Source organism: Mus caroli, unplaced genomic scaffold (genome assembly GCF_978045245.1).
Source record: "Mus caroli unplaced genomic scaffold, Mus_caroli_1 scaffold_5, whole genome shotgun sequence".
NCBI lineage: Eukaryota > Metazoa > Chordata > Mammalia > Rodentia > Muridae > Mus > Mus caroli.
The window spans coordinates 91,048,315-91,066,871 of record NW_028227260.1 but is presented as its reverse complement, the minus strand read 5'-3'; the positions used below and the strand labels follow the sequence as shown (position 1 = coordinate 91,066,871).

The 18,557-nt window shown below is 36.2% G+C and overlaps 1 protein-coding gene across 5 annotated transcripts in view; it reads right to left on the bottom strand.

The window, feature by feature from the left end:
• The window catches only part of Prrg1 (proline rich and Gla domain 1), a 144,890-nt gene continuing 126,333 nt past the window's right edge, over positions 1-18,557 (bottom strand). For all 5 annotated transcript variants that reach the window (XM_021153771.3, XM_021153770.2, XM_029473594.2 and 2 more), the window contains one exon: positions 1-1,572. In XM_021153771.3, the coding sequence (XP_021009430.1) occupies positions 1,087-1,572 (486 nt within the window). In that variant the 3' untranslated portion in view covers positions 1-1,086. The remainder of the gene's footprint in view (positions 1,573-18,557) is intronic.

The following is an 18,557-nucleotide window of genomic DNA, read 5'->3' as shown; positions in this document are numbered from 1 at the left end:
AAAAAAAAAAAAAAAGATAGAATATAAAAGGCAACATAATGAGATCTATGTGGAACTACACTAGCCTTAGTTTACATTTACTATAGCAGATATTCTAAAAATCTTCTATCAACAGAACATTAACACAAAAGTCACAGTTTATAACTAAATGAAAACTGTGTACTAATAATTTTGGGAATAAGATTTTAACCCGTGCAAAACATTAAAAAATGATCTGAATTTGATTTTGGCTAAATTCTTGAGTATATGGGGAGTCTATAGTAGCAATGAGAAAAAAAATTAGTGGAAAAAAATTATTACCAACCACATGATGAGGAATGGAGTAGTCAGTACCTACCCCCTGTCATTAACACAAACACTATTTCATTACCTAGAAATACTTGCAAGCAAGATATTAATACGAGTGGCATGAAACATCCAAAGATGCTAAGAAAATTTTAATGGATCAGTGTTTGGTAATCAGCCAAGAAGGAAAACTCTAGTACAAAATAAGCAAAATGACACTAATGATCAATGGTTTCCTTGTTATATACTACAATCAAGTACATATACTAAATGCTACATGCTCTTTCTCTGTCTCTCTGTTTGAGATGTTTCTAAAATTGAGGATGAATCCATGCATATTTTTTCCTTTCATGAAAGAAGAAATAGGTAGTTAACTGATATCTTTAATTAGAAAACATGCATGTTGCTGTCTATCACATACACTGTCTTATGACCCCTGCCTTTTCAATTTTTGTGAGTAATGCTCTCTTTATGGGTGATGTGGTAGAAGTTAGTTGTACACAAATTGGATGGTACACATTTGGTTATATGCATACATGTGTATTCCTTACAGTACATAAAGACTGCCACCGACAGTGTCTTTCCTTCATGTTTCCTCTTGTAAAAACTAACACAGATAATGATTTTATAGTAAGAGACAAAACCAAAGATAAATCAAACCAGTAAATGTGAAGTGCTGTGCTCTAAGAGTAATAAAATAAGTCAATGCACATTTACGTAGTATTAAAGTGCTAGAAAGTTTTTCCATTAGTAATTTAGAAATGATTAAAGTAAAAAAAAAAAAAAAAAAGTTTTGCAGCTTCATTTGATGGTGGTGACCACAGGCACCATAGCAATGGCACTAGCTGAACTGGAGTTGACTATGTCCTCATATTCTGGTGGTGGTTCTAAAGGAGGTTCTGTTTCACTCCTTCTCAGGTTCACCTGGCCAGTGGCTTCCTCATAGGTCGGTGGGGGATCACAGTTGGAAAGGCGAGTGGAAACCGAATCTGAACGCCCAACAACATATTCCAAAAACCCTGGAGACAATGCACTGCTATCAAAGACTTCATCTGGTGGAGGAGGTGGAGTGATGATGTTAAGTTGCTGAGGGAAAGGAATGTGGCTTTCAGTCACTGTCTGTCTCCGAGTTTTGTTTCTTAGAAAGCATCTCCAGATTAAGAAGATGACAAGGAGAATAATGAAGAGGCCAAAGATTAATGGAAAAGTAAGATAAAATTGAAACCAGTCACTTCCTCTGTTGGTTTCTCCTTGTTGTGCATTTGTGTAGGTGCTCCAAAACTCCTTCTATAAATACAAAAAAAAAAAAAAAAAGGTAAAAAAATCAGTATGGTCAAAACATGGATAAGTATGAACAAATACTTGTGTTCATATATTGACAAAAAAAAAAAAAAAAACAGAATCAGATGTGTTAGGTTAAGTGAGAGCCTTATTTTCCATACCAGTAAATAATTGAGAAGTCCATCATTAGAAACTGTTTATCAGATAAAAACAATACTAATTTGCTATATTTAATGAACCTAACTATCAACCATCATAGCTTATGGCTCAGTACGCTGAAGTTTCAAGTCTCTTGTGGTTCTATGGCTGACTGAGAGAGAGCAATGGGCTGCAGTTCATTTGTTGGTACTCACAAGTATCCACAAAGAGTGATTTACTGAACAGTATCCACAAACAGTGATTTACTGCTAGATAAGGAAAAGCTCAAAATTCAAAAGCTGAAATACAGTATCTACTAAATGCATATCATTTCTACACCCCTGTAAAGTTGAAAAATTGTAAGTGAAACCATTATTAGTCGGAATTACCCATAGATCATCATGTTCATTCTGGATGCTGCCTACAATAGTCATAACTCAAAGCTCTTTAAGATTTAGAGTTAGTTATTTACACTTTCATAGCTGTGACATTTTAAGAGTATAAAAGAGTTTTACCCTCAGGAGAGAATCGTAGTCTAGCTGTTGTGTTTTAGAGTGAAAATTAAAGGAGTAGGGAGATGTTTCAGTAGATAAGTGCTTGCTATGCAAGCACGAGAACCTGAGTTGAATCCTTATCACACAAAGAACATCTACACACACATATGTATATACAAAGCAGAAAGACAATTAAGAGCTGAGTTATTCTCTTTTAAAGGTAATATCAATTCATTTACCTTTAAAAATATAAGCCAAAGGACTGGGTATGTTTTAGAGTACTTGCAATATAGAGATGCAAGTAAGTATAAGCACATAAGACATGTGGTTATGAACTGTCACTCTCCATATCCAAATCTGAGATTCTTATGTAAGCCCCATCATAATTGATATTATCTGCTGGTTAAGGCTATTATAGGCTTTTAGTACCAAACATTTAGCACATATATACCTTGATTCCTAATAGTTTTGTTTGGGGGGGCCCAACATACATTCCTCCCTCACCCCTTTTATCAACTCTACTGCTTTATATACAGATGTTACCTATAAATAAAATACATAGTCTTCCCACAAGAAGCATTAGGGTAGTGTAGAAATTCTGTCACTGTACACTAGAACATAGACTTTAAATTCCAAATGAAAAAATATTGGGAATTTAAAACTTTTCATGTTTGTTGGAAACTATTTAGAAGATGCAAAGGAAACTTCATGTAATTATAAGGTATCACATTTCTTCTTGAGCCTTAATTTCTTTACCTGTATAGTGGGACAATAGAAATTGTTTTTTTTTCTTTTTTTTAATTATTTTATTTCTTTACATTCCAGCCATTGCTCCCAAATCCAGTCTCCCCTCTCACAGTTCCTCATCCCATTCCTCCTCCCACTTGCCTCTGAGATAGTGCCCTCACCACCATACCTCCCCCTTCCCTGGGGCCTCAAGTCTATAAAAGTATCTTTATATAAGTCATGCTATTTGACTTAACTCCAGAATTCTTATGAACTGAAATACCATTATCATTGGACACTGTGATTACCCAAACAGCTATCAGGACTGGTAGTTCACACTGGACTGAAATTATTTTATCTTTACTAGAAATTGTTTTAAAAGTAAATCAGATAGCACATACAGCACATCTAGCTATATTTCCGGTATATAAACTCTCAATAGTAATGATTATAATAAATGATATGTCTACTTAAGCCTTTGCTTCCAAATGACTAACTTAATCTATATCTTGATTCAGGGAACCCTTCAGTGCCATTCACATTCTCCCTTGTTATTATTTTCTTCCTTTTTTGTGTTAGTCACTTTTGTGTTATCATCGAGAAGTTTTTCAAAGAAAAAGAATTTAAAAGAAGGAAGAATTTTGGTATTTTCTTTTGTTTTGTTTTGTTTTATTGGATTTTGGTTACACAGTCTTCAGTCTATTGTCCCTGCCTCTGTTGTCTCTGTACTTGCACTGAGGCAAATTCATAATGACAGGTATGGTGCTATAGGTACACTTTATGGTACGAAGAAGCAAACAGGGATTGAGGAATACCCCTTAGTATAAAACAGAGCACCCAACAATATACCTGCCTGAGAGCCCTTCTATGGAGTTCTGCCTCCTAAAATTTCCACCACCTTCCATTAATATGAATTCACCAAGTAAATTATTGTATTGATTAAGTCAGAAGACTGATAATATAATCACTTCTTTTAAAAGTTTATTTTCTATGGTGTGTATGTACCCATGGTATAGCATGTGTATAAAATCAGAGGACAATGTTTAAGAGTCAATTTTCTCCTTATCATGTGATCCCTAGGGATTGAATTCGCATCATGAGGCTTGGCACCAAGTACTTTTATCCACTGAGTTATCTTACTGTCTCTTAGTCATGTCTTTATGATTGATTCTACCAGCTGGGGACCAAGAGTTCAACATATGAGCCTATGAGGGATACTTCATATCCAAAACAAGACTATTTTTAAAATTATGACATATTCAGTTTCCAATATGACTCACATTTGGGATTTTAAAAGCAGATATACTACAGATTTATAAGCCTTTACATAAAATTCCAAATCTTCTAAAGAAAGATTCTAGACCCTAAAATGGGATGTTTACAATCTTATACCCATACAGCATTTAATGTACTTGTGGACATTACAATGATTCAAAATGATATCCTCTCTAAGGGGCATGATTACTGCAAACTTCTGTGATTCTAAGATTAACTTGGATGACCTATAAAATTTTATATTATTTGCTAAATGATATGTAAATACTCATAATTAATTTCAGTTTAAAAATCAGCAAGGAGACTGGAAAGACAGCTCGGTGGTTCAGAGCATTTGTTGCTCTTACAGAGGACCTGTTCTTGGTTCCTGGTACTCATAAAGTGGTTCAAAACCAACTCTGACTCTAGTTTCAGGGTTTCTGACACCTTTTTTTGAACACTGAGGGAATCAGGCATACATACGGAACACACACAAACACACTCACAGGAAAAACATTCATCACATAAAATAAAATGGATGAGTCTAAAACAGTTTAAGATTCAGGAAGAGGCTAATAGGAATGGCTCAGCAGTTAAGAGCACATGCTCTTCTCCAGATGACCTGAATTTAATTCCCAGCAATCCATAACATATCACCATAGTCCAAAACTCTAATTCCAGGAGATCTATCACCTTCTACTGACCTCCTTGGGTACTGCACACAAGTAGTTCTCAAAAGAGAAAAGACTTTAAGGACACATAAAACAAAAATAAGTAATAGAAAATTAGGAAAGAATCAGCAAGGTTAAAAAATTCTAGCTAGGCATAGTGAGATAAACAACTTCTCTTTTTTTAAAAAAAAAAAGGTGAAGAGGAGGAGGAGGAGGAATGAAAGAAGAAAAAAAAATGCCCCATGTAGCCAGAAGTAGCATTTATTTACTTATTTTAGGATGATAAAACAATTGTAATATAAGCAAATGATTCTTACTTCACTTCTACTAACAGTATAAGTCGCAAACTAAAACTCATGAAACCTGTATATAAAGTCTGGGGTTGTGGTGCTAGGGTGGGCCCTCAAGGATCTCTCACATGCTAGGAAAGCTGTGTTCTCATACAGTTTCTTTTAAACAAACACACAAACAAACATGCTTTTAATACTCTATACATTTTATACAATGACTAATTTTACAACTGGTAATTTTCAATATATATAATGACATTTGGAATACAGAATTTAATTATATGAAGTGTTATTAATGCAGAAAGCTAGAAGAGAAACAAATCAGTGGCAATTTCATCACAAAGACATAAATCATCATTATTAATATCTGGGGTATATATCCTTTAGAAATATTTTGAGTCTATTCAGACTAAGTTTTCCTTTATCTTCACATGAAATTGTATCACCTTTCTAGTCCCTTAGGTCATGACATCCTGTTTCCATTTTATCTTAACAATGAACACAAATATGCAAATATGCTTTCAAGAAATTAGATGTCACCTTAGATAAAAATAATAAAATGTGTGTTTTTAAAACATGATCCAGATCAATTTGTAATAGTTAAGCATTATCAATGTGCATGAAAAGGAACTGTAGAGACAGCTTAGTTAAGAGCACTTGTTACTCTTGTAACAGGTCTGGGTTCAGTTCCAAGTATCCACATGGTGGCTTATAACCATCTGTAACTTCAGTTCCAGGAGAATTCAACTCCCTTTTCCAGCCTCCAGGAGTACAAGACCCACACATGGGGCATAGATATGCAAGTAAAAGAAAATACACATGACTAGAAAGTAATCAAGCAAGAAAGAAAAGAGAAAGAAAATGAGTTATTTTTACATACAGAGCTTGCATAATCCATGCATTATTTTGTTTCTCTGATATGATAGGAGCTTAAAAATCTAGTGGCTAAAAACAATCAAAGTTATTTTGAGGGAACAAAAAGGAAGGGCCTTTTAAAAAAAAGTAGATTTGTTAAACCCTTTTACTTTTTTTAATTTTGTAAAATTCTTCCATAACCAATACTATATTATCAAACCAGCCTTTCAAGTGAGGAATAAAGGCCTAGAGTAAATACATAATAATATACTTGTAAATTTCAGCTGGAATTTCAACCATGAGGCCTGGACCAGAGCAAATTAAAAGGCAATCTGCCATAACATGTATTCTAAACCAATCTGGCCATCTCCTGAAAAACTGAATGGTTCTTTTATGTTTAATGTATAATTAAAAGCAAGACTGAATATTTTACACAAAAAGTATTTTCAGTTAATGCAAAATGATCAAAATATAAAGGTACTGACAAATTATTTCTTTGAGACATGGAATTATTTTGTCCTTGAGACAAGCAGTTCAGAGGAAGAAAGAGTTACTAAAGGGAATATATTTTCCTGATTTGTTTGTTTTGTTTTGTTTTGTTTTGCATTGCTGGAGACTGAACCCAGGGCCTTGCACATAGTAAGCAAGCACTACCTCATTGAACTACGACCCAAGCAAGGGAAATTCATAATTTTAGAATAAGCTAAAATTATCCAAATGAGAAATATATTATAAACCAATCAGAAAGGTTAGAAAACTCTGCAAGAGAGAAGAGGACTATGGGGCAAGCATTTTATTGTGGAAGGGAAATTATAAAACAGAATTTACTAAGTTAATGATTCTCTAAAAGAATATTTGACTTTCTATAAATGTGTGATTTTCTATTTGAATTTACTTACTGTCCCTGATGAATAGGATCTGAATGATCAAAGCAAGACCTTAACAGCTCTACAAATAACTGGAAAGAGTAGAACTGTGGATCCTCATTCCACCTCAATGTTGCAGTGTGTGAATGCAGCTGGGGCAGACTAAACACAGATGTGCTAGGCTACATTCCATCCTCACTGCCATTGGTGTTGGTATTCTGTCTGGACTCCACCCCAAGAGTTGCCTGGCAGCAGCCAGGTATGCTCCTCCCCAGTTACCTGGCAACAGCCAGATAGGACTGGCTCACTATAAAGGGGCTGCTTGCCTCCTTCTGCCTCTCTTGCTTTCTTGCCTCTCTCTTGCCTCTTACCCCTTTGATTCCCCTCTCTCCCCATTCCCTTCCCCCCTCTCTCCACGTGGCTATGGCCAGCCTCTACTTCTCTACTCTCTCCTTCTCTCTGCCTTTTTCTGCCTCTACTATTCTCTTAACTGCCCTCCCCATGACCTGAATAAATGCTATTGTATACTATACCTTCATGTGGCTGGTCTCTCAGAGGGAACGGATGCCTTGGCATGGGACCTCTGAGGCACCGCCTTCCCTCACAACCTGCCAGAACATATCTTAATAGCTCTTTCTCTTTTTATGATCACAACAATTGGTGTGTGGTGGTGATGAAACATAGCCTAAGATGGGTGTCCAAGCCTTGGTGAGAAATGACACAGGCTTGGGCTGAAGGAAGGCTTCCCTAACTCCCAGACACCCAGAGTGTCTATGTCCAGAGGGCAGAGGGGCCCTTTGTGGGAGACTTAGGTAGCATGGCTTTGTATGAAGAATGCTTACCCCCCATGGTGGTTCTTGATGAGACAGTCTTTATTTGTCCAAACTGTTTAATGGTAATGAAAAATGGAGCATAAAACTGACTCTGGGTGGACCAGAGATTAAATACCTTTTACTGGAAGGAATGTCCGGGAAGGGAAGCTTATTGGCTAAACCCTTGGGCTAGCCCATCTAGATACCTTATTAGCATGGAGAACTCTGTGACTAGTGGTCAGGATCCTCATATGGGGTATTGTGGTCCAGGACAGGAACTGGGTTTGGAATAGATGAAATCAATGCCTACTGTTTTCAGATATGAGAATTTACTGGGGTTTCTGAAACCACTCAAACTTCCCAGTTTTTGTCTGGTGACACAGTTCCACTTGCTCCACATAGAACTGTATTTTAAGAGTTAAAATAATGTATGTGTGAATGTTTTCCCATGTGTGGAGGCCAGAAATTATGTTGGAATCCATGGAGATGGAGTTACAGGCAGTTCAACTGTTTGACATAGGCGCTGGGATCCAAACTCAGGTCCTTTGGAAGAGCAGCAAGGGCTGTTAACAGCTGAGCCATCTCTACAGCCCCCTTAATTGTTCATAATTTATTTATTTGATTATCTCAGAACCCATTTGGGGAGGCAGAGAAGTGGGTGATTTTGCAGTCAGTTTGAACTGCTGAGGATGGCTCAGTTGTTAACATTTACTTCATGCACAGTTATCACAGAAGCAGGACAAATTAATCAAAAAAGCAAGTATCTTGAAGGGACATGGTTCTCATGCTTAATGTAGACTTATGGTGATACTTATTGTGATTTATTTCTTGGAACTTGACATATTGCCACTGCTTCAAAATCACTGTTGACTTAGCAAGGAAGGAATAAAATGGTTATAGTTTAAATCTGAACTATTTCCTAATGGCTAATATTTTGAATATTTGTTGCTTAGCTTTTGTGGTCTGAGGGTATTTTCAGGAAAGTGTGTTAATCAATTAATTTCTTTATTTTATTAGATATTTTCATTATTTACATTTCAAATGTTATCCCCTTTTCTGGTTTCCACTCTGAAAACCCCCTATTCCCCCTCCCCCCCTCTCTCTGCTCACCAACTCACACACTCTAGCTTTCTGGCCCTGGCATTCCCCTACACTGGGCATAGAGCCTACACAGGACCATGGGCCTCTCCTCCCATTGATGACCAACAAGGCCATCCTCTGCTACATATGCAGCTAGAGGCGTGGGTCCCTCCATGTGTACTCTTTGGTGGGTGGTTTAGTCTTCAGGGAGTTTTAATTATGGATGAGAGGCCTACTCTGATTTTTGAAAGTACTATTCCACTGGTGAGAGTTCTAGACTGAATTTAAAAAAAAGAAGAAGACGAAGAAAGTCACCTGGGTACCATCATTGAATGAATATCTTTCCCTTTTTCTTGGCTATAGATGCAATAAGATCAGCTTCCTAATTTTCCTGTCACTAGAGATAGAATTACTGTGACCATTATGCCTTCCCCACATACATTGTACGGTTGACTAAACCATTTCTTCCTTAAGTTTCTTTTTGTCAGATATTTGATAGCAGCAATAAGACAGTAACTAATACTGAGAACTGGTACCAAGAAATAGGCCAATTGCAGTCATAAATCTGTCCATGTGTTAAGTTTATGTGGAAAAAAATTATGGCAAGAATGTGGAAGAATTTGTAGTTGTAGGCTAGATAGATAAACCTTACCTACCATATTATAAGCAGAAATGAATGGACCATGGATCTAAAGTCTACAAAATTACACACCAAAATAAGATAATAAGTAAGGACAGGGGAGGCTCAGTACATAGGTTCCAGAGGGGAACAAGGATGCCATTGGGAAGATGGGTTCTGGCTACTTACATTACACAGTCCGGCCATTTGAGCAGTTTTCTGAAAATTTGTGTGAGGCTGAATGCAAAAGTAATGGACTAAGTTATTTAGTAGAAGAAATTTCAAGAGAAAATGACATCCAAACTGTGACATAGTTATTGCTCACTGCTCTTATTCAGATTTCCAGTAAAACAGAGAGCAGAGAAATATCCACTTTGGTAAAGAAAGGGACAAATCAGAATATAAACAAGTTATGTGAACTTTAAAATGAGTTGCAGACATAGGGTGTAAAGAAAGCAGCTAAAGAGAAACTCCATTGGTCAGCCCTGGAACAATAGGAATTTGACAATTTATAAAATGCAAATGATCCAGGTGTATTTGCACTCCTTGATATTAGCATTTGGAATGCAGACCAGCCTGATCTATATACTGATTTCTAGGCCAGCCAAGGATAATAGAAAAACCCATCTGAAAAATGCAAATTTACTTGGAAAGAGCAAGCCAGAAACTGGGAATGCTACTAAAGGGGTTCTCTGCTCCAAAATGGCTACCTTGGGAAATATTTTCCCAGGTTCAGAGATTGTTTTGAACTTTGATTAAACTGCTAGGTGGGACTTTTGAGCAATGTTTAAACTGTTAATGCTATGAGAACTTCTGAAATTGGAATTTTGTATAGCAAGTTGGCTATAAGACTTTGAGAGTCAGGAGTGGGATATTATGGTTTAAAGTGATGTGTTAGGTACAATGGGTAGAAATGGAATAGTTAGCTAAAAATGAGTGTATATATTATACTATATTACACTATACCATACTATATATATATTTATATGTATATGTAACATATATATATGTGTGTGTGTGTGCATATATATATACTTTGCCTGTAGTCATATAGTGTACCACATATATGCCTGTTGCCACAAAGGTCAAAGAGGGTGTTAGAACCACTGAAACTTTATCTATGAAGGTTGTGAACTACCATGTTAGGACTGAAAACCAAATCCAAGCCCTCTACAAGAGAAACAAGAGTTTTTAACCACTAAGCCAACTCTAGCTCCTGTGGTAGTCAATTTCGGTTGTTAACTTAACTGAATTTATAATTACCTAGGGGACACAAACTTTGGGTATGCCTGTAAGGTCCCTTTTCAGGATGTTTCACTGGAGTGGAAAGAATCACCCTGAATGTGGAAGATATTGTTTCATGGGTTTGGATCTAGGACTGAATAAAAAGAAGAAAGGATAAAATCAGGCTAAGCATTCTTTATGACTCTCTGCTTTATGACTGTGGAGGCAATGTGTTAAGTTACCTCATACTTTCACCAAAATAAACCCTTCCTTAACTTTTTTCTTGTATTTATTTATTTATTTATTTATTTTTTGAAGTTAGTGTTGTTTTTGAGACAGTGTTTCACTATGTTGTTCTGGTTATCCTGGAAATCACTCTCTAGACAAGGCTGGCCTCAGATGCCTACATCTAGCTTCTGAGTGATGGGATCAAAGGTGTGTGCCACTAGGCAAAGCTTGTTATGTTGCAGTAAGAAGAAAGTAAGTAATATACCAGCCAATGTTTTGCTTGAAACACTGTGGAACATTTCAGGAAGTGGGGCCTAACTGGGATTCATTAGTCTTTAGAGATGGGCCTTTGAAGCTTATATCAGGTCCTTTTCTCTGACTTCAATCTGTGTTTCTTGGTGTGTTGTGTTCTGAAAAGCCTCCACTATAGTGCCCACACTGAGCTCTTCTAACAAAGTTATTTCTTGCCGTGATAAACTGAAATCTGAAACCATAAGCCAAAATAAATTTTCCTATTTTAAATTATTTATTTCTGTCTGATATTTATTGTCATTTCCATGGGAAAGTAACTCATACAGGTAAGTAGCCAAGTGTCTACCATATTTCTAAAGGGCTGGAGACCAGAAATTCAGTTGTATCATTCTAGGCTAAATACATTGAGTACATTGCTTTTTTTCTGCCAGATACTACCTATGTTATAGAAATCACTGAGCAAATAAATGTGAGCACATCAGAGTCATAAAAATAGTTGAGAAATTGAGAATTATTTGGCAGTACCAGTAACTATTACATGTTACTATAAAATAGTATCATAAAGGGGTAAAAAAAAAAAAAAGGCTCACCAGACCAGTTAAAGCACTTGCTGATCTTACACAGGACTTGGGGTTAGGTTCACAACACCCTCATGACACCTGACAACTGTTTGTAATTGCAGTTCCATAGGACCTGGCATCCTCTTCTGGCCTTTGGGGACATTGGCATGCATGCAATGAACAGATATTCATAAAGGCCAATACTCATTCACTACACAATACAGAAGTGGATGGAACACAGGGCTCCTAATGGAGGAGCTACAGAAAGTATCCAAGGAGCTGAAGGGGTCTGCAACCCTATAGGAAGAAAAACAATATCAACTAATTAGTACTCCCAGAGCTCGTGTCTCTAGCTGCATAAGTAGCAGAAGATGGCCTAGTCGGCCATTATTGGGAAAAGAGGCCCCTTGGTCTTGCAAACTTTATATGCCTCAGTACAGGGGAATGCCAGGGCCAAGAAGTGGGAGTGGTTGGGTAGGGGAACAGGGTGGGGGGAGGGCGGGAGGGTATAGGGGACTTTCGGGATAGCATTTGAAATGTAAATGAAGAAAATATCTAATAAAAAATTGAAAAAATATCGTGAGTTATTCAAACACACGATATCTGTTTCTTAAGAATAAAACTCTAGCATGGTGAGAAAGGATATGAAAAGTGACAAAGCATTTATTTCTAGTCTTTTATAATGTGTATTCTATCATGGTGAGCAGGGAAATGAAGCTTCTCATTTGAAGAATTTAGGTTGAAGACTGTTTTCTCAGCCAGAAAAGAGTGTCTTCAGGTGAATATGCAAAATAATAATAATAATAATAACAATAAAATAAAGTAAAAGATAAACCTTCACAAAGTCTGTATCAGCAAACATTGCCCATTAATATAGTTAGTGCTTTAGGCTCTGTAGGACATAATGTCTCTGTCTTACCTATTGACTTTAACTTTGCTGTAGAAACACAGTGGTGCACAATATGTTAACAAATGGCCATACGCTGTTCTTTTGAAATTTATTGACAAGAACAGATTGGCCGGATTTGCCTTCTAGGCTATATTTTTCCAGCTCATGTTTATGATAAAACAAACAAGTTGCCAAAATGTTTATAAAACAGAATAATTAAAAGTGTGCATATTATATATATACATATATATATACACCAAAATTTATGATATATATATATATACATATATATACATATATATATATATTTCGTAAGTATAAAGCAGAAATTTTCTAGTTTTCTAGGATATTTCCTACTTCAGTTATTACTGAATTACAGCATATTTTAAGTGATTGGTACAGTGTATGCATGAGGCCATGACTGCATAAATCATTTGAGCAATGCTATTTTTCAGCATCTTAAGTTTTCTTAAGGTGTATCCATGGTAACAATCAGGATTATAAAGAAAACTTCACAAACACAAGGTGCATACTCATTACAAAATAACTTGTTAAGATGTAGATTCCATTTAAGGAAAATGGGGCTTTAGAATTTGCATTACAAAAGAGCTGTGAGGCTAGATGGCTAATGCTATGCCACAGACCACTCTGAATAATATTGTGCACCAGTTTTTAATGTATGACAACCAATGCCTTAGCCCAGCAGCTAAGACATTTAGTTTGATAGAGACCTAGGTGGTATTTCCAAAGCTTTTTGGTGACTCATACTACAGAATAGCTTGAAAACCTCTATGCCAAAGCTCACAGTAAACTATAAGTAGCTTTACTTATGGTGATGTTAGTAAACATTTTTCCCCTTGCTTTTTGAGACAGGATTTCTCTGTGTATCCTTGGCTGTCCTGGAACTCAGACATCAGCCTGCCTCTGTATCCAGAGCACTGGGATTAAAGGTGTGCTACAACAGTGCCTGGCTGATATTATTAGCTTTAATGTGGTCCCTTTTGCTCACTTACTTCCCAACCATCTTGCTTGTTTTAGTCCAAATACCCTGGAGACCAGGTTTAACACTACAACTTTTTGTTCTTCTTCTATTCAAGAAGTACAAGGATGCCATCTAGCTTTCTGACAAAACAATAGCTAAGAATTTCCCCTTTTAAATGCACAGTCCTATTATTACTTATAATACAAGAGAGACCAGGTTTAACACTACAACTTTTTGTTCTTCTTCTATTCAAGAAGTACAAGGATGCCATCTAGCTTTCTGACAAAACAATAGCTAAGAATTTCCCCTTTTAAATGCACAGTGCTATTATTACTTATAATACAAGAGAGACCTCCAGTGGCAAAATATGCAAGGTGTATTCCATTCCCTAAAGCTTAAGTACCAGAAAAAAAAATCTAGAACTAGATATAAAATGACAGTGGCTGTCATGGTGATTGATGTATCAAGTACAGTGTCTTATGTACTAGATGATTTACATATATAACCTTCACAATGCAAAGGGATTAATTCCTTTGTTATCCTTATCTTACATAGAGGAAAACAGAGGCAGAGACTTAAAGAAATCACGTAAGATTATTGAAGACAAGTAGCTAAAGTGAGACTTTCACCCAGCAATCTATGAGTAAAAGACCACAACAGCAAAATGTTCCTCTAAAACACAGAAACAAGAAGCATTCACAATGAACTGAGTTTTAGAATAAAAAAAAAAAATGATTGTTTCTCATGTGTAGGAGAGAGCAGTGTATTGACATTTGCATATGGAGATGCAAAACATAAATATGAATATGAAACATGCTCAGTATATAGTAGAGACCTGGTTCTAGAAAGTGGTTGGATCCTAAGGGCTCTCTCCTAATCCTTTGTCACTTATTCAAAATATGATATTATTGAGAATTGATAAAAGGTAGGTGGTCAAGCCTAGTTGTGAGAAATATGTTACTAATGGTATTTCCTGGAAAAATTTAGCTTGTTTACTAGATTCTTCTCTCTCTGCCCTCCATGCAGCCATATATAGGCAAATAGCTACCATGCCCTTCTACTATGACATTCTGCCTTACCCCAGGCCGAGTTGTGAAGCCAGCTAAAAATGAAAGCCAAAACAAATTACTTGTCCTTGAAATTGTATTTGAAATTCAAGTATTTGGTCACAGAATTGAAAAGTCTAGATAGAGGTTCTCAATCAGCTAATGAAAGACAGTAAGGAGAACAAGTTAGACTGGGGGTGGCAAAGGAGAAAGAACACTTTATAGAAACTTGATTAATATGACTGGACGGATGGCTCAGCAGTTAAGGACACTACTGCTCTTTTAATGAACTCAGGTTTAATCCCCAGTACCCAACATTACAGTAGCTTACAAACACCCATAATACCAGTTTCAGAGTATCCCATACCTTCGTCTTGCTTTCTTTGGTACCATGTATACATGGTACAAAGATAGATATATGCAGCCAAGATACCCATACACATAAAGTAAACACTGATAACAAAAACTGTTGAACCAGCCAAGATGTGAATGGATAGGTGAATGGATAGTGAAAATATAGTATAAATAAAAATAGTATTCAGCTATAAAGAAAAAAAAATGAAATCATGAAATTTGCAGGAAAATAAATGGATCGGGAAAGTGCAAGATGAGGCATACTAAAAAAAAAAAAAACTTACATAATTTATCTCATATGCAGATGGTAGCCTTTTAATGTATACATGTATACATATAAATAGGTCTAAGGGTAAGTAAAGCAACAAACAAAACACAAACACACACACACACGCAGAAAAAAGAACAAGAGAGAGTAATAGTAAGTAATGATGAAAGAGGTGGGCTAAAGGATGTATAGAACATGAAAGAAGAAAAGAGACTGAGGTGAGGGCTACAAGGGAAATAGCGGTATCAGATGAAGTGTGGAGATGCAAATCAATTAAACATACATTGTTCAAAACTGTCATTTGCTCAAAACTGTCATAATGATAATTAACACTGTATACGAATGTGAAAAAAGGGCTAAGAATCTGGAAAATGGACTTGCAGGGAGGGAATGGGTAAAAGGAATGGGAGGGATATAAGAGAGTGTCAATGACAGGGACATGAGAGAGCGAGGGTGATGATAAGTTACTTTATATATGCCTAAAATTGTCAAAGAATAAATTTAATAAAGTATTTTTAAAGGATCATCACATTTATTGTCTTAGTCACTTCTCTATTAGTATGCTAAGATACCATAACCAAGGGAACTTATAGAAAATAGTTTATTATGGGCTTACAGTTTCCAAGGGTGAGTCCATGATTGTAACAGCATGGCAGCAGGCAAGCAGACAGAGCTCTGGTATAGGAGCTTAGAGTATATCTTACTGTATTCTGATCCATAAGCATGAGGCAGGTAGGTGTGTGTGTGTGTGTGTGTGTATGTGTGTGTATGTGTGTGTGTGTGTGTGTGCTAACTGGGAATGGTATGTGCTCTTGAAATTTCAAAGCATATATCCAGTGACATACCTCCTTCAACAAGGCCATACCTCCTAATTCTCAAACAGTTCTACTAACTGTGAAACCAAGCATTCATATATATTAGACCACAGAGGGCATTTTTCTGGCTTCTTAGGCGTAGAGGTGGAGCTGATATTGTTATGTTGAAAAATATAAATTCTTCTCTATATACCCAAAGATTATACTAACAATCTAAATCAGGTAGACACACTGATAATGAATACCTGTGCAAATTCTAGATAAGATAATGGTTAAGGTAAGAAGAACAACTTTTCTTGGGAGCCTGCTCTAAATGAGCAGTTGCTTGGCTGTACTTGCCATGTTTCTGTTTGCTTTCTGGTGAGCATTCTCTACGATGATGTTTCTCAAATGTCTGTTTAAAAACCTGACAATTCACCTGGGTTCCTATAGGAAGAGAGTGCATGCTCATTGTCTCCAACTTTACCATGACATTCCTACTTTTATGTGTAATAGGAAAACAACGTTTTATATTTAACATATTTTCTTCACTCCTTTAGCCCAGGTGTGCACACTGTAGCATCTTCAAGTTAACTATAGCATCATCATCATCATCATCATCAATTGTTTAACTGCAAAGTCTATAATTGTACCATCTTCCATTAATTACCACCAATTCATGGACAAAACATGCTTACTTGTCCCATCTGGAATATGCCTATTTCTCTACAAACTCTCTCAGTTAGCATAGTAGTTCAAGCAACAATACTTTTTCACCTGGACTGGACCAAATGTCTGATGGCTATTAACATGACTGGATAAAGAAAAGGCTACAATTTGGTAAAGTACACTTCTGGATGTATCTGTGAGAATGACTCGAAAGGTGAGTGGCAAAAAAGTAAGCACACAAGGTGAGAATAATGTCATTGGAATATGAGAAGTACTATCTATTAGCAAGGACATACATGCAAATGCCCATACATAAAAGCAAAAGAGGAAGCTAACATGTCTGCACAAACCTTATTTTCTTAAAATGCTAATTGTCTTGTTGCAATGATGGCCTACATGCATCAGACACCAGATTCTTTACCCACTACATTCCTACTTGTAAGTACAGGGTAGTTATAGAAGCTTAGCTTGATCCTCCTTTATAGGTTTCTGGCTTCTCAGACTGAGTTACCAAGGCTGATCAGCCTGTACACAGCCATTGTAGCAAAATCCAGCCTTTTACCCCTATATTTTAATAAATCCCTTCTTATAATTATGTAACTATAACAGATCTCTACTTTAATTCTCCCCATCCTTTACATTATTTAAAGCAGCCAGTTTACTGACTTAACATTCACTTGGAATTTATGCTTTTATATTTAATGGCTTAAATACGACCTTTATGCCTGACCTCATCATTTTTCAACCCTTCTGAGGAGGTAAGACTTTTATATTTCTGGAGGCAGGTGTCAGTGTGATCATTTCAGTGGTATAAATATTGTATTTTATAAGAAATAGGAAAAGAAACATTATGAAGGCAATATGTATATCCTATTGATGACCATAATAAATTTACCCTGTATTTTTGGAGAAATCAGGCCAAGTCTCAAACCCATTATCAGCATGGCCCAGTGTGACCTGGTTATATTTGTGTTTTGGCCACATACAATTTCGTGGCTTCTTTCTTGCTACTTAGAATTGAGAACCATTAATTTTATTAAACTAAAAGTATTTAGGGAAAATTTAAAAATTCTTTTAGTTTTGGAGAAAACCAAAGATTGAAACAAGGGACTCACATGGCAGATGGACATCTGAAGCCTAAAACTCTTTAAAAATCTTTGCTCCATTTCATGTCCTCCATTTTAATCCCATAGTCAATCTCTCAGTTATACATGTCCTGGGCCCAGACAACAAGGCCCCAGTTTACCTACCCAATCACACCTACCCCACTACCCCACTCTATTCAATTCTCATAAGGTTTTTGTGTTTTGTTTTGTTTTTTGTTTTTGTTTTTGTTTGGGGGGGAGGGGGATAACAAAAGACTGAGAAAGAAAAGAAGGATTTGAATTTTTCTATTTATATTTATTGATACTGTGTGTGTGTGTATTCTCAGAAGAGAATATTAAATCACCTGGAACTGGAATTACAAGCAGTTGTAAGCTACTTATAATGAGTTCTGGAAACCGAATCAGGTCCTTTGGAAGAGCAAGTAGTCTCAATGACTGAGCATCGCTCCCCACGGAAACAGTTTTTTTTTTTTTTTTTTGCTGTTAATGCCTCATTCTGCATCATTTGTTATTTTCAATTCATTCATTGCTTCTTTAAGGCACTAGGATTATTTTTAATGAAACATGTCTCAGAAAGATTTAAGTATTGTTGGGAACCCCTGAAATAGATAAACTGGTACAGTTGCGTAAGTGAAAAGTACCAGCGAGTGGCTCAGGTCCTCCAAAGACACACTTAGAAATTCAACAGAAGCACTCTTACTGACTGGCAATAAAGGAATTCTCTTCCAGACCCTAAGGTCTGTGGATTCCTTATTTTTAAATCCAGTCTCCTGATAAATTCTTTAATATTTAAATAATGTTCAAATGGCATTAC